General features: G+C 40.6%; 3 protein-coding genes across 5 annotated transcripts; 2 read left to right on the top strand and 1 right to left on the bottom strand.

Moving 5' to 3' along the window:
- Positions 1–158: 158 nt before the first annotated feature.
- On the top strand, positions 159–7,598 carry kctd9a (potassium channel tetramerization domain containing 9a). The gene is made up of 12 exons (XM_051423437.1): positions 159–347; positions 1,259–1,380; positions 1,474–1,517; positions 1,608–1,704; positions 2,263–2,321; positions 2,408–2,536; positions 2,625–2,692; positions 3,580–3,675; positions 3,760–3,909; positions 4,989–5,094; positions 5,170–5,303; positions 5,807–7,598. The coding sequence occupies exons 1-12, from the start codon at positions 300–302 to the stop codon at positions 5,921–5,923; spliced, it is 1,170 nt and encodes a 389-aa protein (XP_051279397.1). The 5' UTR covers positions 159–299; the 3' UTR covers positions 5,924–7,598.
- A 976-nt stretch (positions 7,599–8,574) lies between these two features.
- Positions 8,575–10,343, top strand: LOC127376498 (progonadoliberin-1-like). 3 transcript variants are annotated; one of them, XM_051423443.1, is made up of 4 exons: positions 8,575–8,902; positions 9,000–9,150; positions 10,021–10,122; positions 10,258–10,343. In XM_051423443.1, the coding sequence occupies exons 2-4, from the start codon at positions 9,001–9,003 to the stop codon at positions 10,303–10,305; spliced, it is 300 nt and encodes a 99-aa protein (XP_051279403.1). In that variant the 5' UTR covers positions 8,575–8,902; position 9,000; the 3' UTR covers positions 10,306–10,343. The 3 variants fall into 3 exon arrangements, with proteins under 3 accessions (XP_051279403.1, XP_051279402.1, XP_051279401.1); XM_051423442.1 differs by lacking the exon at positions 8,575–8,902 and having other exon boundaries at positions 8,911–9,150; positions 10,024–10,122; XM_051423441.1 differs by lacking the exon at positions 8,575–8,902 and having other exon boundaries at positions 8,911–9,150.
- An 8,764-nt stretch (positions 10,344–19,107) lies between these two features.
- Positions 19,108–23,621, bottom strand: npy8br (neuropeptide Y receptor Y8b). Its single transcript, XM_051423438.1, has 3 exons — positions 23,436–23,621; positions 22,985–23,102; positions 19,108–21,456 (listed from the first exon to the last, which is right to left on the bottom strand). Exon 3 carries the CDS (start codon positions 21,278–21,280, stop codon positions 20,183–20,185), a length of 1,098 nt encoding a protein of 365 aa, XP_051279398.1. The 5' UTR covers positions 21,281–21,456; positions 22,985–23,102; positions 23,436–23,621; the 3' UTR covers positions 19,108–20,182.
- Between the last annotated feature and the right edge of the window lie 1,606 nt (positions 23,622–25,227).

Genomic DNA, 25,227 nt, shown 5'->3' with positions numbered 1-25,227 from the left:
CTGTAATATTACTGAAATGTATTAGTAATAAGCTACACAACTAGTTATTGTGAAAAGTAATGTTATTACTGTAATATTAATCACTAGTAATGAGTGACAGCCCAACGCTGCAGGTCCCAGCATCATCGTACCCGTTTCTCCGAGAGCCCGCGAAGGCCTCATCAGTCTCGTGTTGTTGTCTGATGCAGCTAGCAACCAGGCTGACTCACCAAGCTCAGTGTTAGCTGTCCAAAAAAAAGCCTCATTATTGTAAAAACTGTAACAAACAAAGTCCTTCTAACCAAAACAGCGCCTAAAGAATGAGAAGAGTTACCTTATTTATTAACGGGACTTCTAAAAATGGCAAGGTGGGTAAAGATAGTCGCAGTGTGAGAGATTGGGCCGTTTGATTAAAGCTAACTGAAGCTAATGTCTCACAGTAATCAGATATTTCTACATTAAACATGAATTAAAGTTTATATTGTTAACTGTGTTAGACAGGAGGGACCTCAGTAGTTCAGTCCTTCAGATATCTATTCATAAATATATATATTTATTTATTTATATATGAATATAAATATAAATAAGCAGCTTTGGGACAATAATGATGTGTTTTTACTGCTAATTAAAAATATATCATTTCCATATTAAACGTTATTTCTTCTGCCTTGTTAAAAATAAAAGACCCATTTCTATTATTTAGTAAGGTGACATATTTTATACATCTTTCATTTTATATTCAAAGCTGCACAATGAACTCTGTAACAGCAAGAAATGTGTTTAAAACGAGTTCATTGAGCAGATTATTTCCATTTTATATCATTTTCTGTCTGTATTGTGTATTTTTTATCATTTATAACAATCATTCAGACTTAATGAGCTTCTTTTTTCTTGTCTGTGATGTTTCTTCTATTAGTTTTCTTCCCAGAAGTGAACCAAATACAGATATATATAATATATATAAAAGCCTACCTTGGTTTGTTCTCGCCACAACCGTTTTGAAAGTCAAATGAATGAAAACAGGCGAGTTTCAAACTAAACCCACGCTCAGGTTAATGTAGGCGATGTGAGCGAGGAGCTAAAATTCAAACTTTCCAGGACAACGTAGATTAATTCCGGGATATTTGGTCGTTTTAATCAGTTCCCAGGTGTTTCCATACATGGATACGTTGCATTATGGATCACAAATCATACTGGAAGGACCTGCCCCTTAAAAAAAAATCTGATTTCTGACTGAAAGCGAACTTTAACAACCTTCTTTTGCATCTTCCCTCTCCAGGTTGTAGCAGTATACGGGACCTTGTCCGACCTACTATCCGTAGCGAGCAATAAGTTAGGAATCAAAGCCTCCTGTTTGTACAACGGGAAGGGTGGTCTCATCGATGACATCGCCCTCATAAGGTAAGCTCACACGTTAACAATGAAACCTCTAGCTGAGCGCTTCTCAACTCATCCTGTGACTCGTGTGTGTGTGTGTGTGTGTGTTTCTAACAGAGATGACGACGTGCTGTATGTGTCCGAAGGAGATCCGTTTGTCGGTGAGTGCTGTTTATATCTGCAGGAGTCTCATCCACTGTCAGTGAGAGGGTGAACAAGGTTTCAAACTTTTGTCTTTGTTTGTGTCACAGACCCTCAACATGAAGCCAAGGTTACGTCTGATCAGCACGGAGCACACACCGATTGGCTGACCCTTAACATCGGTGGTCGACCCTTCACCACCACCAGGTATCTGTGGGACTTAAAGCTGCTTTAAAGGTCCAGTGGGGAACATTTAGGAGGATCTATTGGCAGAAAGGTAATATAAGGCTCACAGGTAGGTTTTTATTAGTGTGTAATCAGATGAATATAGGAATCGTTGTGTTCTTGTTACCTTAGAATGAGTTTTTATCTACAGATGTTTCTACAGTATCCCTTTGATGGGGAGGGCAAAGCAATATCCAACTGCACCCCTAGATGCCATTAAATCCTACACATTGAGCCTTTAATGCTTTTATAAAGGCCAGTGTCTATTTTCTACCGCACATGTATCAGATCGGTACTCGTATCAGCTGATATGCAAAGTCTGGGAAGGAAGAAATGGCATCAGAACATCTGTACTTAACTTATATTCAGGTGATTATACACAAATAAAAACATACCTATTAATATTATATTCTATTTCTGACAACAGATCCTCCTAAATGTTTCCCACTGGAGCTTTAATGAGTAGTAAAAACATTACAAAAGACTTAAATATTCTCTCCGTTATATGTGAACTCGTTGTCTTCCTCGCTGTCTCTTCAGGAGCACGTTGGTCAGCAAAGAGCCGGAGAGTATGCTCGCTCACATGTTTCGAGAGAAAGGTAAGTTCGTGGCTACCGAGCGGCGCAGTCGGTAGGCATGTCAGAGTCATTGAACGGCTGTTGTTAACCGCTGTGTTTCGCTCCAGACGTGTGGGGGAACAAGCGGGACCGGCACGGGGCTTACCTAATCGACCGCAGCCCCGAATACTTCGAGCCTATCCTCAACTATCTGAGACACGGCCAGCTCATTATCAATGAAGGCATAAACATACGAGGTGAGTCAGCCCGGTTCTCTCTGAAGAGGGTTTTTAAATAAAGCGCGGCGTCCTGATTGGAAGCTGAATGTCCCTCAATGTCTTCCAGGAGTCCTCGAGGAGGCTCGCTTCTTTGGAATCGAACAGCTGGCTGAACAGCTGGAAGTAGCAATCAAGGTAACATTGAACGCATCGTGACGAGAATTTGTTTTTTAATTTTCGTTTTCAGTTTAGTTCAGTTTCAAAGGTGCGTTTGCTTTGTTTCAGTGTTTTAATTGTTTAAAATGTTTAGTTTTTATTAGTTTCAGCATTATTTTTAGGTTTTTTTAATATTGGGGTATTTATTAGAGGTAAGAATTAAGTAGTTCAGAATAGATATTATAATACAAACTAATCCCTCTAGGATTTTTCTGGGATGGTTGCTGCCCAAGATTACAACTGCAACTTTCCAGAAAATAATGTTGTGATGTTTTCAGGCATTTTGTTGGCCTTTAAATCACACGAGGAAATGAAAAGTTACAAAAACAGTTGGGTTTTTTTGCGTGTAACTCATTAAAAATTGAAGGCAACTTGTTCTATTGAGATTAGAATCGTATCGTAGTAGTTTGCTGATGTATGGCTCAACATTTTGTGCGGGGGGGGGATACAATACACTATGATTGGTGACACTGGAGAGAAACCACAGTGATTGGTCAAAAGTTGGAAAATTGCAAGTTCTCACAAAATTAGTTGAATTTACACAAGCTGTTCCTGAAGTAAAACTTCCTGGAGGAACTGAAAAACACACTGACTCACAGTCATGTAATAAATATGCACCAGTGCCTTCTTTTATAGTTTTTATTTCAGTTAATTAAAATGTTTTTTCACACCTAGTTTGAGTTTTTAGTTTAGTTTCATACACAACTTTTAATCCTGAAGGTCTTCAGATTGCACTGTTAACATCTGAAGGCAATCTGATCAATTCCCTAGGAGGAGTCTGTTAAAATACAACTAATATTGCACATTCAATTCAACGTCTTATGAACATATATAATAACGCTGATGGTGTCTTTCTTTGACAACAGAACACGCAGCCACCCGAGGACCACTCTCCCATTTCCCGAAAGGAGTTTGTTCGTTTTCTGTTGGCGACGCCGACCAAGTCAGAGCTCCGCTGTCAGGTACAGATAATGAAATGGTTTTATTTACCCCGTCAGTTCACTATTATCAATCAGTTCAATGTTTAACTCTGTTCCTGTTTGCAGGGTCTTAATTTCAGTGGCGCCGATCTGTCCCGACTTGATTTGCGTTACATCAATTTCAAGATGGCTAACCTCAGCCGCTGCAATCTGACGCACGCCAACCTGTGCTGCTCCAATCTGGAGCGGGCCGATCTCTCCGGAGCCAACCTGGATGTAAGTCTGAAAACTGATTCCTGTGCACAGTATGAGCAGATCTCACTGTCGTCTGTCTGAGCTGTGTGCGGCATTGTTAATCTCTAATTAATAAACCTTTGGGTTTTTGGCCACCTCACGCCTGCTGCCCCCTCCTGCTGTGTGGAGGAAGGGCCATGCTGACACACACCTCCTCTCACAGTCACCTCATTAAAGAAATAACAATCCTCAATCTGGTAACTTCCCATAAACTTCCTGTAGGGAGTGTTTAGAGTGTGTTGGCTGCATGATGTTGTTTACTTGTGTATTTTGTCCTTAAAAAGGAAACAAAACAATGTGTTATTCTGTGTATAATCTCCTCTAACCTGCTTCTGACTGAACATCTGGCCTGGTGCCATAATGTTGATGTAGCGTGAAGTTCTGTCCAGAGTCTGCACGGGGGTATTTTATTTTGAAAATTGTCCGGTTTCTGTGTCTGACTTCCTGCCAATATGATCTCCTCTCCCCTGCTTCAGAGTCGTGTCGCGGCACTTCAGGTAGAATCTCTTGCGTTGTTTAGAGCGGGTGCGATCAGCATACCTCTCTCAGTACGACGTCCTGGAAGCTTCTTGTTGGCAGCATATAGTTAATTATTTATGATATTTTATATGAAACATTACATTGTAGACCACATTTACCTACCAGTACTGATCAATATCGTCTCTCTGGCAACACACAGCTCAACAAATTATCAAAATAATTAGACCAATGTGTGTTTTGTGACATGTTTAATGCGTTTTAGCTGGTTGAAAAGAGACTTTCAGACCGAATATCACCCAGTTTTCAACAAGCAGTCGATGTTGAAATCCTGGTTCGTGCTTGTTGGCTTGGTTTTAAGAAACAACAAGTTGAATTGAACCTACTGTAACGGCTACATATCCCAACATAGAACCAATACCAATATTCCTTCATATCCTTAGTACCTATTTTGCCACTATGGATGTGTCACATTGCATTAATAATGGTCTAAAAAGCTCTCTGAAAGTCTCAAAATGTCTTAAATGTAACCAGCTGAGACCCTGATTATGACCGCTTTCTATCTTTGCGTTGTCTTTTCGAAGGGCGCTAACTTACAAGGGGTGAAGATGCTGTGTTCCAACGCCGAGGGAGCCTCTCTCAAAGGATGCAACTTTGAAGATCCGTCTGGACTGAAGGCCAACCTGGAAGGTTAATCCATCACAGCTCCTCAGCAACGTGCAGGCGGATTCACATTTGTTTTAACCAAATGTTTTTTGTCATCAGGTGCTAACCTGAAAGGGGTTGACATGGAAGGAAGCCAGATGACGGGTATCAACCTGCGTGTGGCCACTCTGAAAAATGCAAAGCTGAAGAATTGTAACCTGCGGGGAGCCACTTTAGCAGGGACCGATCTGGAGGTGAGTTAGTGCTGTCAGAAGGGATTATCTCTGGAAACGTTCGTGTTGACTCAGCTGCAGTCTTTCTGGAGCCAAAGAGGAAGAAACAATGCAGATCTGAACGCATTGTTTTATAGATTAATGTACTGTATAAGTCTGCTGCATCCCAGATCTTTTGCCACAGTAACTTTACGTCTGATAGCACAGCAGCAGGAACTTCCCCTGGACATAAATACATAAGCACTTAACACAGTGAAATCTTTCTTCATCTTTATTGGAATAAAATGCATTTGGTTGTAAATAAAAGTGTTGGTTTTGCCTGACTGTAAGATTAAACTTTGCCTTGTGTTTAAAGTAGAGGACTATTTATATAGTGAATGAATAGAAAATTTCATCCAAGTAATCAGCAACAAATAATGTTTTAAATCTCATCAATAACCTTTAAATAAACATTACAGTTACATTGCAGGCTTGTTTTTAATCCTCCTGCCTCTCTCTGTTCTGTCTCTGCTGCCTGTTTGAAGAACTGTGATCTGTCCGGCTGCGATCTACAAGAAGCCAACCTGAGAGGCTCCAACGTGAAAGGAGCCATTTTCGAAGAGATGCTGACCCCGCTGCACATGTCACAGAGCGTCAGATAACTCTGCACGCTCCTACAAGTCCAGTGTGAAACCCCAGCTGGCTTCTTTATCGCTCTTTTCCTCCAGTATATCCCCCCCTTCCTTACTTACAATCTCTCATTGCCTGTCTGCAGCACAGGTAGTTGTATGCACATCCCTGACATTCCACCTATATTGAGTTAGCTTTAAATATCTTGCACTAGAATTTATTCAGGGTTGTCTCTGTATGTTTGTATGGTAGGAAATGTTCAGCTGCGTATATCACCAAAACAAATAATGTTCCTAGTGTGTGTACATGTTGTTCTGGATGTAATCCAATGACTATACTCATGTATTGTTTTTATTATAATTTATATTCACTTTATACTACGTGGGAGTCAGATTGTCTGCGTGCGGTGACGTTCAGCACTGAGCTTCACTGAGTGCTGCTGTAGCAGAAACTGAAGGGTCACTCACCAATAACTGTGTCATTATATATTCCTCTTTTGAGTGTGTAACTTAATTTTGCTGGATTCAACCTATTCTAAAGGAAGCAATGCAAGCCAAAGCCATAACAATAGCACAGTCTAAGAGGCTGAAAGTGCTGTTAGTGCACCACGAAACTATGCGACGGGCTACTTCTAAACACAGCTTGGGTATGCAATACGTAATTTACAGCTGTGACGCGTCTCCTTTCCTACTTTTAATTATTGTGTTCTTAAAAAGCTTTTTCCTTTTTTGGTTTTGTGAATCTACCTCTTTTTTTAATCCGGTGTGCGAGCGATCCGCGGTTGCATGCGTTTGACTGTGGCGCCGCTTTATTGTGTTAATGTTGGTGTCATTCGTTATTCTTCCAGTTGTGAGAAAATAATCAAACCTGGTTTGCTTTGACAGTAGGGCTGCAACTGAGGGTTATTTTCATTATCTGTTGGTAATTTCCTCGATTGATCGTCCCCCAAAGCTTGCACTGACGTCCTCTAATATCTTGTTTTGTCCACAACCCAAAGATATATTCCGTTTACTGTCATAGAGGACTTTAAAACAGAAGCTATTCACATTTAAGAAGCTGAAATTAGACGTTTTTGTCTTTAAAAATGACCCAAAATGATTCATCGATCGATGAATTGACCGATGGTTGCAGCTCTATTGAGCAGGAAGCCGTTTTCACGTGTTCATGTCTTTAAAGTGGGTTTGCCTGGAAACATACTCCCATGTATTGAAGTCTATCACTTAATCATGCTTTGAACTTATTTGCACACGTATACTTGTAACATGTTATACCTTTTACACCAAAAAACGTTTGGTGCTTGTAATCTTACGTAAATCAAATCCAGTGTCTCCAAAACTTCCACGAGAGTCACCGTTACGAGTCTTCAGTCCTCTACTGGACGGCGTCCGTTTGCATGTGTGAAGAGCTGCACTCGACTCTAAAGCTGTAGCTCAAAGCTGCTCCGATGCAATACTATTCACTCAGTTTAACAGTAGGTACCCGGCCTGTGAGAGCGAGGGATGAAGGCAATCATATTTCAGCTTGTGCGTGAAAAGTCGACGGTTATTTATTTTGATACATCTCACTGAACGCAATATGAGGTGAGGGTTGCTTTGTGTTTGAGACGGGGGGCGGTGTAGGTCTCCCCATCTATGATTATTGCACTCGACCATGGAAATATATTTCCATAAATGACTGTTATAAATAAACTGCTATGAAGAAGAAGAAGTCTTTGTCATTTGATTTTTAATCATTTGTTTTGTCTCAGTTGTTAATGAAAGAGTGAATCGTGTGTTTCCACAGTTTTCTAATCTATTGAGGTGAATCTTTTCTTTTTACTGGTGAATTAAGATGAGATTAATTAAATTATTGTTATTATTATAAATATTATGAATATTCTTTTGTACATTATATTTTGGGGTCATCCGTCCCATTCTTGTCAACATGACATCTCAGGAACGCATCGAGGGAATTCCTTAAAATCTGGTACAAACATCCACTTCAGAGGTTCCCAACCTGGGGGTCGGGACCTTCCCTAGGGGTCGCCAAGCTTTGTGGATTTTAAGATGTGTCAGGAAAGTTTTTTACAAGGAAAACAGGAGGTCAGTAGCTCAGCATTTCATTCAGTTCTATGTAGAGAACTAAATGAAATGATTGTTTTTAAAGTTATTAAATGAATGATCTGAAGTCTGAAGAGCTGAACACAAACTTTATTCACTCTGATAAACAGCCTCGTTCTATATTAGAGAAGTTCAAACAGCCAAACAGCTGATAGAAAAATGAGACTGAATTAGTCAAAAAAAGAAGCTTATTAAGTATATATGATTGTTACAATACATAATACAGACAGAGAATTACATAAAAATAGGAAGAAAACCCATCTCTGATCAACCTCTCTCAAAATTCATCCAAATCTCTGGTTTTACACAAACTTTCTGCAGTTACTGAGTTCACTGTTTGGGTTCATTGAACAGTTCATCAGCTGTTGTTGTTATACACTGAATATAATATAACACTTAATCAGTTTACGACAATAGAAAATGGGTCCCTTAAGGGGAAAGGTGGGAACCAGTGGTCCACTCGGACTCATGGATAAACTGATTAGATTTTAGTGGTTAAAGATCTTTTCTTTTGACCTGTGACGTTAATATTCAGTGTTTTTTGGATCTATTGTGATTACACAGAAATGAGAATAAATCTACCAGATGAGGGCAGCAGACTCAGAGGCTGCTGTTTCAAGAAGCGGAGCACAAAGGAGGCAGAGAAGTTCAAATAAACCGGCTGTAACAACGTCATAAAAGTGCCCGAAATAGCAGAAAATGGTCGATGCTCCGTGGCCAAAGCTCGTCCCACGTAACCTGTTCACACACCATGTGTAATCTTTTAAAGCAGCTCTGCGGGTCGCCAGTAAAGTGTTGCTTAATCCCACTCTGTGACCCCCCTGTAGTGAAGTGTTAGAGGAAGCATAGGCTTATATAAACCTCTGGAAATAAGCAGATTCACAGAGGACAGCAGAATATATCAGAGAGAAGGTAAAGACCTCAGTGAGTGGTGTCAGTGCGGAGAACTGAGGCAGTGAAGGTCAGTAATGTGCTTTTATGTGCTACATGAAGCTCTTTGTCTCCTCAGAATGGCTGCACAAACCTTCGCACTGCGGCTGCTGCTGGTGGGGACGCTGCTGGGGACACTGCTGGGGCAGGGCTGCTGCCAGCACTGGTCCTATGGACTGAGTCCAGGAGGGAAGAGGGAACTGGACGGCCTCTCCGAGACACTGGGCAATGTGAGCCTTCTCCTCTTTCCTCTTGCACAAATGTGATGGTTTTAGAACTGTTTAAAAAGCCTGAAAGCATCTTTCTTTTATCTGTTGTATGACTAAATAACCACGAGATATTGAAGGCTTTTTAAATCCTCTGACTGCAGACGTGGTGGAGAGTTTCTGTAACTTTACCTCCTGATGGTGTTCAGTGGCTATGCATTCAGTTGACAGCAGGGCCGTTTCCAGAAGTCGGGGGTGCCACTGGCCACCCCTGAAATCTGATTGGCCACCCTTATTAACCTTTCCTTTTTTTAAAGCTGTGATTAAGATACTGCGTCATATGAAACTAGATGACCTAACACATCAATTGGTACAGACCAGGGGGGTAAATAAGGCTTCAAAGTTGGGCTAAAGACCTCTGACCTCGAGATATCTGAATGAAGATGGGTTGTATGGTTCCCCACAAGCCTCCCCTTTACAGACACTTCATGCTAATACAATGCTTGTGGTATAAATGTGTTATTTTAGTGAATATTTAAATATTTCTGCAGACTGGGGTCCATAAACAGTGTTGGAATGACATAAATTGGGAATGAGTGGAAAGCTGAGACACACACTTCAGTGCCCCCCTTGTGCCACCCCCGGTTGTATGTACGATTGAACTTGATCAATTGAATTTGAGGAAACAAGAGGGGCAACGTTACTGCAGTGCTTAGTGTACGTTACATAAGTCATTTTCACTAACTGGATCTCGGCTAGCGAGCTGGGCCGTGTGCTTGCTGCTACCATATAGCTCATCGTGGTTCCTGTTAACGGCTGCAGTCACACCCGTCTCCCTTTCTTCACACCCGAGCAATGTGCAGTATTTTGGCATTATGTTTTCTTTCTCTCCAGCAGATAGTCGGGAGCTTCCCACACGTGGCGACGCCCTGCAGAGTTTTAGGTTGTGCAGAGGAATCACCTTTCCCCAAAATATACAGAATGAAAGGATTCCTTGTAAGTTTTATCTGCTTTCTGTTTGTCAGTGCTGTTTATTTATTCATGGCTCGTCTTTGATTTACTGTCAGGACATCGTGCTTCTGATAGAGTTTGAATTTATTCTCACAGATTGAATCTCTGGTTCTGTTTCAGGACGCAGTCACTGACAGGGAGAACGGACCCAGAACGTATAAGAAATGATCTTTGATTCTACAATAAATGATTATATAAGCATATAAGTGGTTGTGGTTATTGCGTGAGAAATCCAAGCTGCAGACGAAGGAGAAGAGAGGTTAGACTTTTTGATCAATAAACCAAAATATACCCCGGCACACTGCTCTGAATGAAAAAGCCTTTAATTACTGGCTGCTTCAGGGTTTCAGGGGGATTTTTGGGGGATTGTTGTGGACTAAAATGCCTGGCAGCTATTTTTTAAAGATTGCAATACATGTTGCAATATTTGGAGGCATTTCTTCCAAAGAAAATCTGATTTTTTTGTGTTATAATTTATTAATAATCAAAGTTCTGAGAATAAACAAAAACAAGTGTAAAACCACGGTAATATTCTGGCAGCTGAGGCACCAAACAAATACTGGAAAATAACAAAATACAGTAATTATAATTAAAATGCAGGTTTTCATTTTATATTAAAGCTTATGTAATTTTTGGGCTTTTTAATGTTTAATTAAAGATATTTACACTGTAAACCACTGAATTGAGTTATAAATACAAGCAAACGCAAATAATCAGGCTTAAATTTACAGCAGAGTGCTGTTATTATTTATTTTTTCTTATTTAAACTTGAATTTTAAAAGTTATAGAACTGTAATAAAAGTAATTATCTGTGTAATTACAGTAATTACTGCTGATTTCACTGATAAAAACTGTATTCTGACAGTTTACCGACAGCTTATACACTGATAAACAACATTTATTCAATGTTTTCATTGTGAAAACTTCCATAATTATACAAGATATCTCTCCACCTTCTCTATTTTTTCCGTCCAGTTTTCCTTCCTCTCCACCTCCGTCTCTTCCTCTCATCCTTACCTTCCTCCTTGTCTTCACGTCTCTCATCTGTCTTCCTTTACCTCTCCAACCGTCCTCTCCACCTCACATCCACCCTCTTCTGCTTCATCGTCCCTCTCTCCTTCCTCCTTGTTCCTTTACATCTCCACCCTTTTTGTCTTTCTTCCTCCTTCCTTAGAGATGGCACTCTCTCATCCAGCTGCTTTCTCCTCCTTCCCTTCCTCCTCCTTATTTTTATTTATTGATGCACAATGTTTTACATGTTGTATAACCCTCCTCTTCACTCATGTGTCGTCACATTTTGAATCCATTAATTGTTTTTTGCCTGCAAGGTAACTGAAATGTTTAAATAAAACAATATGTAAATACTTAACTTACTTTTGCTTTGTATTAACAGCACAACATGACATTTTTTGAGTTTCCATTGACAATCTATTAATATAATACATCTGTGGTAACCAATCTTTTTCCTTAAGGGACCTTTTCTATCATTAAAAACTCAGTGACATATTTTTGTGATATTTCATATTATATTCAAAACTGTACAATGAACCCAAACAGTGAACTCAGTAACTGCAGAAAGTTTGTGTAAAACCAGAGATTTGGATGAATTCTGAGCAGATTATTTCCTGTTTAGGAAACTTTTTATACAATCATCTGCCTGTATTATGTATTTAACAATTTCAATCATTCATTCTTAATAGGCTTCTTGTTTGTGTTTGAACAAATTCAGTGTTTCCTTATCCCTGCCAATTTACTTTACATTTACTTTTCTTCACAGAAGTACTGAGATAGATCACCAATACTTGAAACACTGCACACATTTAAGTTCATTCAAAACAGTTATTACTTCAACAGTTCATTTTTTTACGGACATTTTTTGGAGGATTAAGTTGTGTTAACTTACTTCTGTGTTGAATATTTTTCTCTCAATTTTATCTTGAAAATAAGGAAATAGGGGTAGTGAAGAGGCTGCAGCACTCCCTAAAATCCAGCATAATGGAAACTATTAGTTCATAAAAATGTTCAAACTTCTAATCACTGACAGGAAAGAGGTTCAGCCTTGTTTTTTATCCGTTTTATCTGCAAAGAAAATGTTGTTAATAACTATTAAATAGGCTACAAATTATGTAGAACCATGAATGTCATGCAGTTGGTATTTAGTATGACGTCATTATAAAGACTTTCTCTCAGAGCTCCAAACTCTGACTGACTTCCATCCTCCCTGATTTTGGGCTCAGCCACCAGATGGCACCAGAAAACAACAGGAAGCTTCATCCTTTAAGTTTATACTCCTTTATTGTTATAATACTTTAGTGCTTGTCTGATTCCCAAAATAATCTGCCATAAAATCCAAAATTTTGCAGACAATCTCTCAGACTGCTGCTGAGACTTTGCAGTATTTCCCATCAGGCTGCATCAGTCAACACCGTAATATACTGTAATTTACTGTATTTTATTGTGTTTGCTCAGCATGTGAACATGTGTCTGATGCCAATTTATTGTATTGTAATAGCTCATTGCTTGCTCGGCTTGTTTCGCGTACACTCCACAATCTCCTCTGGATTATAAAAGTGCTTATTGATGGTTGGACGGGCAACATGAAAATGATTTGACCAGGCGACACATGTTTGCCAACAGTGTATGGAATTTAAACAAACTGAATAACAAATCGAAGTTCATTCATCATGGAGATTTGACAGTGATACAACAGCCTGTAATATCCTGCTGCTCACGCTCTTATCTCCAGTGGAAAGTGTGTTTTTCAAAGTAGTTCAATCTGTCTGTCACTCCGCTGTTACTCAGCAAACACACAGGACAGAAAATCACTTCCGTGGGTTTCATCTTGTTGGTGAGACTTTTTGTTGAACACACACACGACGCCATATGGGTCAAGTATTGTCCGTCACTGAAAGTGATTTGATAAGGGATGGATATACAAAAAAAAAAAGGCTAGCAGCACAACAGGACATAAAATATTTACTCAAGATCCGATACCATTGTGAACACTAAACTCTCAGCGTCCATCTACCCTCCATTTTAAAATTAAAGACATCATATCAGAGACATTTTTCTGGCGGCAAAGAACATTATTTACTTTATTTTAAAGGTGGACACATCAAGGCAGCCCTATTAAAGAATACATTTAGAGTAAAAGGTGGAGGGGTATGGTGACTTCAGCACTATAATCAAGAAAATACCTGCCAGAGACCCCGCTGAGCACTGCACTCCCACAGCTGCGAGGTCCTCCAGGTTGCTTCTAATTAGTCCCACTGAGACTGGTCTGAAGCTGATTGGACTAATAAAGGAGAACATGGGGCCGTAACCTTGGAGCCGATAAATAAATGCTGTGTGGTTAATGTATGCGGACTCTGCGAGGACGAATCAACAGTTTGTTAACAGCAGAGTTTTGCACAGCTGGGAAAACACAGTTAATTATTCTTTAAAGGTGGTTTCCAGCCCTTTTCCTCAACCCTTTTCCTCATTTAGTGAACTGAAGAACTGCTTAAGGGACATATTTAATTGATATATTTAATATTATATTCAAAACTGTACAATGAACCCAACAGTGAACTCAGTAACTGCAGGAAGTTTGTGTAAAACGAGTGATTTGGATGAATTTTGAGCAGATTATTTCCTGTTTAGGGAACTTTTTATACAATTCTCAGTCTGTATTATGTCTTTTTTATCAATCATACAGACTTAATAAGTTTCTTTTTTGTCAAATTCAGTGTTTGCTTGTCCCTGGCACTTAGCCTTTGTTCTATTAAACAATGTACTTTACATTTACTTTAGTTTACTTTACTTAAGTGAACCAAATGCTTTCTAGCAACTTAAAAATTGTTCAAACTGATCACATCAAAATATTTAAGTAACACAAACTCAATTTTGTAAATTAAAAAAAACATTCTTGATCAAGTAATTTTAAATTTAAATAAATTTAAGTGACACTGGCTTTATTTTGTAATTTTCTGTACAGTGAAAACAAAATACCTAATAAAAAGTACTTCAGGAATGTTGCTGTAACTGTAACTTAAAATGACCAGTAAAAGCTGCTTAATCAAGAGTTTTGTTTAAATTTAAGTTAATGTTACTTATTTTTTTTGATGTCGTCTGCACCAACAATTATTTATTATGAGTTAAAATAACGTCTAATAAATATCCTAATAATTTCTTTCTCAGCTCTGATTGGTTGTTTTCGTTCGGGGCCGGTAGATTCTTACAAATACCATTAGGGGCTCTAGAACGAGCCGGAGGAACCTGATCTCTGCTCATGTTCTACAGTCAGGATGTAGTGAATATTTCAGCAAATATGACAAAAAGTTATTATTAAAAAAAAAGTTACCTACTGCAGCTTTAAAGCTACCCAGCAGATATGCAACCTTGATCAAAGTAAGGAGAAAAATAGGTGAAAAATGGACAGATTTAATAACGATAATAAACAATTACATATCTGTCATCAGCTGTAGTTTTGAGAAGAGGAAGACTTTAATTAGAGTTTTAGTGTTCAGAGCAGACGGTTGTCTCTTGTTATATTGTATTTATCAAATTATATCAGATTTTGTGGCTGTGCACCCGGTGGTAACCCTGAAACAACAGAGCGCCCCCCACTGTGTAACAAATCCCAGTTTAACACAATTAATCCCAAAAAGTGAAGTGTGAAACTGACAGTTTTACATCAGGGTTATATGTGACTATTCCTCCACCAGAACCAGTCATTTCCAAAAGTCTCCATTTGTTGCTGCTTTCAGTAAAGACATAATCCGGCACTTAATCCTCAAGTAAAAGGACAAATTGTCGCTTTTGTACAGCTTAAAGAAATTAGATATAATGTGCTCGCTAATTAGAGAGCTTTAGAGGTGTTGGTAGGCGGATTATGTTACCTTCAGACAGCTGTCGCCCCCTGTTTCCAGTGTTTATGCAAAGCAAACCACCTCCTGGCTCCAGCCTCATATACGCTGTATACAGACAGTGTGAGTGGTGTCAATCCTTTCATTTAACGTTTGATAAGAAAGTGCATACTTTCCAATTTGAATAACGTCTTTCTTTATGGGGTCCTAGTAAGCTATGTCAGTAAAATGACACACCTAAATGGAACACAGCCATCCTTCAGGTTATTACACCTGTTCCTTTCCAGATATGATGTGTCAAAATAAAAGTCCCCGCCAAAAAAGTCCTTATTACTTTACAGTGAGAGCTTAATTACACCACCCTGATAAGCCGAGTGAAAATGAAAGGAGCTTTCTTTGTCGTCCTTCTTTTCAAGCGGGAGAGGTCCATCTGCCTGAGCTGGTTCCACCGAAACTGCTTCGCCCTGGCGTCTCTCCTCTGTCAGTGTTTAATAAAGTGCCTCTAATAGCTCGGCGCTCTGTGTCAGCTTGAAGGAAACCCATTGAAAACCCTTGAGGAAACTGTAACCAGGCAACTAAAACAGGCTGTGGTCTTACCTATTTTCCTCTGACCAAAGAAAATGGAAGGTCAGGAGCAGAGGCCACATCCTAAATGATCTATCTATCTATCTATCTATCTATCTATCTATCTATCTATCTATCTATCTATCTATCTATCTGTGCTGATTTTCAGATCACATTTTCTTTGTGCGAAGGCTGCACATTGCTTGCAACGACAAAAACGATCCTCAGGAAACTGGCTGACACCAATCAGGGGGGTTGCTATTCCCGGCTGTCAAGTCTGCTCGTGTTATGCAAGACAAAATATGTGTGTGTTCGTGTGTGTGTGTGTGTGTGTGTGTGTGTGTGTGTGTGTGTGTGTGTGTGTGTGTGTGTATTAATACTACTGTAGACACAGGAAACTGAGGCCCAGATATATCTTCCAGTAGCCTAGACAATGGATATTTCTAGATTTACTTCAAAAGCGGGAACTGTTTGTTGCATTGAATCCATCTGGTAAGGATTACGTGTGTGTGCAACCCAGGTCTGGCTGACACAACAGTCATGCTTGGTTATGATATCCAAAAGCTAGATACAAAAAAGAAAAAGAAAACCCCCTCGCTGATATGATGAATCAGGAAGCGCCCGCTGCAAAGCAGAACCATTTGAGGCAATTTAACAGAAAGATAAGAGAGCAAGGAAAAAACGTCGCCTGGGCTGATCTACGTGTTTGACCCTCCGATGAGCTACCTGTCTGTTTCAATGCGCTCTACAGATGTTGGTATGTATAATAACATGATTAAGATTCCAGAGGCAGCAGTCCGACTCCCTCTGACCTTTTCATCTGCCAAAACAAGAAGATTAGTTCCTTCTCACAAGGGATCAAAGGGGCACAAGGCCAATGGCTTTGTCTGGCATCACTGTATATAGGATTTTAGATTGAAAGATTATTTTAATGCATATCTATGTTGTCACATCTTATATAGAGTTTGACAATCCCTCAGGCTCAGCAGATTCACATTATAGATCCTGTGCACATCTTTTAACATTTTGCTGCCTCTTGATCTTTAGAAGTGCTGGCCGGGAAGACGGATTCAAACATCAAGGAAGGACTTTGAGCATTAAAAGCCCTAATTATTACGGGAACAAAGCAAAACAAGATAAATGATGCCCTATCTTACAGTACTAAGGAAGGCAAAAACTGTGGCTGCAGAGAATTTAAACGCTCAAAACAACAGCTTGGGGAATACTGCGGCCAACTATGTAGTTCGTGTTGTTCCTGTGATTCCTGTGCTTATATGAGAGTCTCTCTAAATTAAAATGCAGGGAGCCAAGATGCTAATCTTTCTGGAACTGCTCCACCGACAAGGAGAGTCTGGCCCCGTGTACTCATTAAGTGTCTTCAGCTGAGCTTCATTTCATAGTGCAGTTATGTGCCCATAGCCCCTTAACAGCTACTTGGGTAACAATGTAAGACGGCATCATTTGAAGTTTCACTCGTTGTCAAGAGTCGCTGGAGTACGTCAGCTCCTCCGGCATCTTGGGTCTTTTCTTCCAAACAAAATGAACACTGCTGCTTCATTCGGGGGTGTTTTAAAATGAAAGGCAGGTGAGAGGAAGGGAATATAGGAGAGAGACAGCGTGTAAAGGTCGGCTCAGGCCGAGGTAGCGGAAGCAAACAGTCAATTATGTCGACAAGGCCCTCTGAGAGCTCTCTTAAGGGCTAAACTGCCCTTGGAAAACAACTTGGCAGGTTGTGTGAGAGTCGGATGCAGGTTCAGCTTTCCGTGAGGTGTAAAAACATCCTGCACTTGACCTCCGGACATGATCATCACGGCTAAAATACCCCTGACAGCAACAATCTTACCCTCTTCGTCTCTCTTAGTTGATGTACTTTGAGATGACTGCAACTGTGGTTGGAGCAGTAAACAGTTTTTTTTTGCCCCCTCCCCAAGCTGTTTAACATCTAAGGCACCAAACACAACACTGATTAATTCAACACTACAAGCACATCTGAAATGTGTTGTGATCTCAGACTTCCCCCTGAATAATGCACGCAGAGGCAGCACACTGAATTTGACCTCAGAAAGAAAAGACGATTTTAAAATATTGACAGTTTCGACTGGGGCGGATCTAGAGGGGTAAAGTAAGAGTGCAGTGCCACCACAGTTTGGTTTCAAATGCTTAGATTCATTTGAAAAATAACGTGTTAAAAAACAAAAATGAACACATATAATTTAATGATCCGTTGCAGGGATGTGCACAATTAGTCGACTAATCAATTAAACGTTCGCTAGTCGGCACCAGTCGGTTAAACTAATATTTTATTCATGTACAACATTGGTTAACTGTTGCATATAAGATGTTACACAGCCACCCGCCACTGGTCGTGGATGCAGGCGGCATGTAAACCAGTGAGAGTATTTATAATGGACTTAAACCTTCATTCTATGTAATGGCCAGCAGGGGGCAGCTCCAGTGGCTGCAATAAAACACCAATAACACGAAGTCTTATGGAGAAATGAGCTGACTTCTCTCTTGATTTATTATCTCAGTAAACACTTTCCTAATGAGTTTATGGTCTCAGTCTCTAGTTTCTTCTTCCATACAGCATCATGTTCATTTAGTAAGTTATGGTCCCATTTAGAGTAAAACAGACGATAAAGTAAGGTATGCTTTAGGGCGTGGGACAATGATGACATCTTGTAAAAACCAGCACTTTAAACAGGCGTATAACCGCTGGACCGGCGCGATAACCACATTCATCACAGGCATGCAGACGTTAACCTGCAAGCAGAGCAGGCTGCTGGATCGGACAAATACCTTCTTTTATTGGTCTGCAGTTGAATTTTAAATCTGTTGTCTCATCTGTTTAACTTTTAACCTTTAAAATACGATGTGGTTATTGAAGAAATGGCTCTTAAATACAAGCAGCAGTTTCTCAGATAATGTTTAACCTTATCAATTAGTTAATTAATTGTTTTATTATCTCCCAGACTAGTCTTTATTTAATTAAATTGACTGGGAAATTAGTTGTTAGGAACATCCCTAGTTATGGCCACATTTTAGACTAAATGGTCGATAGAAAAATGTCTCAAGATTCAGAATAAAATAAAATAAATTAACATTTTATTGATTTGTAATGCCTCCTTTTTATATAGATTTTTCGATTCAGTACTTTACAATGTGCCACAAGTAAGTTAAGATATCTTCATTTTGGGGGTTTTTCAAGCAAATATTGATTAAACCAGCATTCCTGCACACCACATACTACAACCGTGACAAGTGGTGACGGACTCATGTGTAAACACATCAGTAATCTCCGGGGAACTAGAATCCTACACGGTTTCCTAAAGTGGAAATGTAGTGCAGTCTGGTCTCAATGTGACACTTTCCCTTTAACAGGAGACTTGGGACCAATCAATTATGTGGTAAAAGCTGAGAATGACGTGGGTGCATTGATCTGCGAGGTGACAGAATCAGGATATTCTGTGTTTAACACACACTCAGAGAAACATTTACCAAACAGAAACAACAAAAAGAAAAAGCAGATCGCGAGAATATTACAACATAGACGTTACCATTAAAGATAATAGTAAATGTTTTAATTCAGTTCAATACCACAAAGAGAAGTGACTAACATTGTTTCCTAGCAGATATCTGTTATGCTACACAGTGCTCTTTATTCCCAACCACAGACTATAACCGTGTCACATCTTTTACAGGCCGTACATGTATTTAGTAACGTTATATACAGCAGCTCTCAAAGTCCCTTTACAGCCACTTTTATTTTGTTTTATGGCACTTGATATATAGCTATTGTATGGCACATTTTATGAGAATAAGCATCCCACACCCACAATATACTGGAGCGCAGACCTTGGCAGACAGCGGGAAACGTATGAAGCTCTTGCCAAGGTTCTGTGTCAAAAGATCATTACATTGTTTGTGGTGACTTTAGGTAATAAGAAGTACATTAAGATGATGCTAGTAAATCGTCTGAATGAACGCCTGCAGCCACATTTAACTCACTAATGTTCCCTCCTTCGGTTATGTAACAAGCTACTCTGCTGATAATCATTAACACGCCACAGGTCACAATCCCTTAATATTTTTATCAATACTAGTAACATAAAACAGCAAAAATTAAACGAATTAATACTCTCTGGTGGTCCCATTGCTCACATTTACAGCAGGTGAAAGTGTGAAAAGTAAAACCCCAAACAGCTCATTTGAAAATGACTTCTGAGTAGATCCCAGTGCTTTGGAAAGAAAACATGACTAACCAGATTAAATGCTGTCTCTTCGTTCGTTTTGTGCCCACAGCACACAGGGAATGGACTATACAGGCTATACAGAGTGCTTGTGTGAAGCGCGTTCAGGCGTCCAACAATACTTAAACTTGTCCAACCTTTGCACCGTCATTTTGTTATCTCCTTCCTCTTACATGTGAACTCATATTGAATCGAGGGCACAACGCCATGCTGGGTAAGTGTCTTTAGCCGACTCCCTCCAGACCGCTATTGTGAGTTTTATAACTTTGTAAATGTCAACCTTGCTTTTAGATGCAACGAAGCAAGAAAAGCTTCGGAGGATGACACAATGAGGGCGGAGGAGGCCCCAGTAGTTTCTTTGTCTTTGACTGAAAAGGCTTGGATCTAATTATTGATGCTGATAGATCCATTGCTCAAGATTGACCCCTTGGTGACCTCGGTGCTGACAGTTGAGAGAGGGACGCTCTCGTACCTCTCTACCACCCCCCAGCAGCGGCAACGCAACAGCGTGGACTTGAGCTGTTTCTGGAAATTGCTGTTGAGGAAGCCGTAGATGATGGGGTTGACGCAGGTGGACGCCATGGCGGTGAGGTGGCAGAATGAGAAGATGAAGTCGTGGCCACAGGACGGGATGGCCTCGTGGTTCCAGTCAAACACCGTGTTGAAGACGTTGAGAGGGAGCCAGGAGAGGGCGAACGCCACCACGATGGAGATCAACATGGCGTTGATCCTCGTGGAGCCCTTGTTTTTCTTTTCGGTGGTGTTCCTGCCGCGCTCCACCATGTCCTTCCTCCTCCTCAGGCGCAGGTAGATGTGCAGGTAGCAGACCATGATGAGGGCGAGAGGGAGGAAGTATTGGAAGACGAGCAGGGAGGTGGTGTAAGCTCGCCGCTCTTCGACCGTCGGCCACCGCTCCATACAAATGAGGTGGTCGCTGCCCGGGAAGGGGATGCTCAGGTTCTGAAAAGGCAAAGTGAGCACGCTGTACGAGAGGAAAGGCACCGAGATTAAGCAGGCCACGATCCAGGTGACAGCCACGGCCAAGTAGGACTGGCCCACCAAAGGTTTCCATCCAGTCGGGTGGACAATGAGCTGGTAGCGCTCCATGGCGATGAGGACGAGGGAGAAGATGGACACGGTGATTGATATACACTGGATGAAGGGCGTGAGCTTACAGAGAGCGTCTCCCAGGATCCAGCGGTCCATCAGGGTGTAGATAATCGTAACCGGCAGGCACACGATGCACATGAGGATGTCGGAGCAGGACAGGTTGACGATGAAGATGTTGGTGACGTTGCGCATCTCCTTGTGCCGCGTGATTACAAACACGAGGCAAGAGTTCCCGATGAGACCGACCGCCATCACCGTACTGTAAGCGACGATGAGAAACGTGGTGCCACTCACCGAGAGCGAGCAGTCCTCTGCGAAGTCCCACGGTATCTCTTTCCACAGCGCCTGGTTGTGATTGGCGTGCAGCTCCATGGCGGTCTTCCTGGGCTCACTTCAAAGGCTTTGGGGGGCGGTGGGGGGACTAATTGAATTAAGCTTGTTGTGTCACACCTGCGATGTAATTACTTCTTGAATAATTTTTGCATGTTTTTACAGCTTTCCCTCATCTTTAATCTTCGGCGGCCTTGTCAGCATTCTTCATTTGCAGCCTGAAAAAAAAATAAAAGGAAAAAGAAATGAGTACCCTCAGACAAATTTCCCATCATGAAAAGTTTATTTTTAAAGTTATGGACTCTTGAGATATTAAGAGGTTGGTTTATCGCCCAAATTGAAATGTAGCTCCCATAAAAAAAAACTGCAGTATAAAAAGAAATTGACCATCACTTCATGAGAAAAAGCTCATTTCATCATTAGACCTCTTTGAAATGAAGACACGTGGCAGAGATGTATTTAGAGGTCCAATTTCACCTTTTGCACACTCTACAAAATGTAGATTTATGAAGGAAACACTTTATGTTAGTTATGCTAATATCACAAAGGCAGATTTTCTATCTCCTGGAGGACCGGCTATAAGAATAAATGATGAGCTGATGGCATTTTCATCAAGAAAACAGCACAGATCCAGCCTTCGTGGCATCGCTGTAATGGCATGCTGATTTAAATTTCCATCACAATAACGGTGTTAATGACTGCTCCTTCAGAGACAATCGTTCCCCCCTCAGTGTTTTCTCCCCTTTTGACAGCGGGGAATTGATTCTGTTTCTGTCCATAAAGAACAGACACCTCTCATCGTCACTGAGCATTCATAATGGCATCCTCAGATTCTATGTGGTCCTTTACCATCTCCAACAAATTAATGTACTGGAAAAACAGAACAGAAACACAATTTCGGTGCACAGAGACCAAGAATATCTGAGTGTGCAAACACCGCAGCGGCAGTGAAAACACAGCTGATTAACTGGGATGCTTTTGCCCTCGGCTCAATTCCCAAGAAATTACTTTTGCAGCGCAGCTATAACAGAGTGAAATCTACGGGACTTAAAGGATTTATCATTTTTAATTGAGGACTCCTTAACGATGATAAATGTTGACAGGTGGGACATTAATTGCTTGTGGCTGTCTCTGTTATGAGCAGGGAAAGTCCCATTATAATGCATTGTTTAATAAATCTAACAAAGCCAGAGGATTTATAACAAAAGTAAACACTTGTACCTGCACGGTGCCGTAATACCACTTAAATTCCACCGTGGTACACAGTATTTTCTCTTTAATTAATCCCCTCCTGGATGACTAAATCTTGCTGAATTTCTGGATACGTGGCCCGAATATCAGACCCAGGCTGCAGCCTTGATGCTGATGGTGTATGGCAGACTCTGGACACTTAAAATGATGCATTGCTTAGTGTTGTGTCTGCTGGTAAAGGGACAGTACAACAAATTTAACTGTGACATTTGACTTGATCCTCCAGACAAATACAAATTATACAGGATGGGAGGCCCGGGCTTTGCAGGAAAACCAGAAAAATAAATTACAGCCTTAAAATGGAGATGTTTACAAATTTCAAATACATTTTTCTTCAGTTTTCTTTTACATGATCTCACCTCAGTCGTCTCACTAAACCACTTTGACACAAAACAGCCACAAGTCCGGATCCTCTCATGCAGAAATGATTACAGACATCGGCAGATGAGACACACATGAAGAGTGTGAGAGTGTGTTACTGTATGTGTGTCCTACCCTCGGTCCCTGCAGCTGGATCCGCTGTCTTACTGTCTGTCTGTCTGTCTGTCCTCAGCTCGGGACAGGTGGAGGAGACTCCTCGGTCCTCCGGTGTGCCACCGTGCGCTCTCTGCTCCTGTCGGGGGGGACCCAGCACGCATTTACACCTCAACAACATCCACTAAAACATTAGCATTACAGTACTAACACTTAGGACAAGTAAGAATAAAACTATTCATCTGTTAAATAATAAGCTCCTAGAGGCTGACAGCACTGGGAATATAAAACACCAGTGCGTAATGTTAATAAAACTCACTATTATCATCATTACAGCTTTGTCGTCGCATTTTAATGGAAAATAAAAGAACCGAGCCTGCAGGAAAATGGGATTTCTTCCTCTCAGGTGACCCTCCGAGCCACACAAAATATATTGTTTTAATTAGCTGGTGAATGAGCCGATGTTTCTTACCGAAGGGTCGCTGCTGGAGGACTCGGAGCGGTTTGCATCAGGTGAGCCGGAGCGGAGTTAGTGGTCGAGCAGGAGGGAGCAGGAGGGAGGAGGAGGGAGGAGGTGTCCTGCCAGGAGCCCTGGTAAGAACTGAGATATCTCTTAAAGCGACCTTATGCCTCAGACTCCGGCTGGGATGTGATTGGGAACATGTTACATAATAAATACTCCGTGGCACGCACGCACGCACACATGCACGAGCACAGGCACGCGCCCACAGAGAGAGAAGGGGGGGGCAATGGGGAAATTGAATTATGTGAATATTTGTACACATGGTCTGTTTCACCCAAATGTATTAGTGACATGATATGATTCATTTAGTCTCCTGTGAAGGGAGATGCTGAGCCCTCACATAATGAGACCACTTTCATATATTCCCAAAGAGGAATCGCTGTAATATCACTGTAATAGTAATATAATGTTGATTTATGATGGGCTGTTATTGTAGTGCAATGTTTTTAAATTCCTATGGGGCTTTCTCTGGTTGCTATAGGTGTCATTATACAGAATCCTGCCTGCACAGAAACATATTTAAAGGGTCCGTTGTGCAACATTCAGGAGGATCTATTGGCAGAAATGAAATATAATTTGGTTTTTATTAGTGTTTAATCACCTGAAAATAAGAATTGTTGTGTTTTTGTTACCTTAGAATGAGACATTATTATCCAAAGAGGGAGCCGCTTTTGTAAAATTACAGGAGGCCACTTAATAAATAAACATTAAAGAGCCCCTCCGGTCATAAATCAGTTTTAATCCTCGTTCCTACAGTTTAATATCTGAACGATGTCTGTGCAGAGTTTGACTCCAGAAGGATGTTTTCACATTCATCTGCTGGAAGTGGAAAGTTTCTCTGAACTCAGTGAACAGCTGATTTTAAGGGGCGGGGCCTACAAGTGTTGATTTGTGACATCACAAGTAGTTTGGAAGTCAAGTAGATGTGTTTTTAAGGATTTTAATGTGGAAATTATAGTTTTATTTGCAGATAAAAACACATCAGACACACATTATTGCTCCAAGCAGGCTATTTATATATGTCTTAATACATTCATGTAGGGGATCTTTAATAATATTTATCAGATTAAATGGATAAAAATCAGGATCGTCGATGTAATAAGACAAGACTTATTTTCTGACGATGCTACCAGGTGGGAACGCTGCACTGAAGCTAGCATATTTTGACTTGCAGTGGCTCCTGATATGAGCAACACTGCATACAGCAGCTGTCATGTGGTTCAGGTATTGGAGGAGTAGGAGGCAACATAAAGGCAAATTCATTCGTCAATTTTTCATTGAACTGCCTGTTTACATTGTCGTCCAGCAGGTCAGAAATCAGGAGTCAACACTAATGCACAGATCGCTGCAATTTCCCAACAGCCAAAGGACATTATTGAACATCTAAATAGAAACTATCCCAGTATGAATCAGTTTGTCTATCTGGGTTCTTTAGTTTCACTGCTGTGGATGTATAAGCTGTTTTCACAAAGTGTGTCTGTTGAACAAAGACAGAGGACATGCATCGTCTATATCTAAGTATATGATACATAAAATGTTAAAAGAAATCCAAAATCATTTGATTCTGCCGGAATTCAATAGCCAATATTGATGGATGCAGATGGATATCGATTGATATGTGCATGCATTGTAGCAAGACCATGAACTGACTTCTCTCTCTGTTATAAAGATCATTAACTTTGTCAATATGAAACGCCTCAGATTGATCACTGCTAAACGCAAAACCGACCACGCCGGTGCC

The sequence above is a fragment of the Dicentrarchus labrax genome, unplaced genomic scaffold (assembly GCF_905237075.1).
Source record: "Dicentrarchus labrax unplaced genomic scaffold, dlabrax2021, whole genome shotgun sequence".
Lineage (NCBI taxonomy): Eukaryota > Metazoa > Chordata > Actinopteri > Moronidae > Dicentrarchus > Dicentrarchus labrax.
This window is presented reverse-complemented; position numbering and strand designations above follow the sequence as displayed.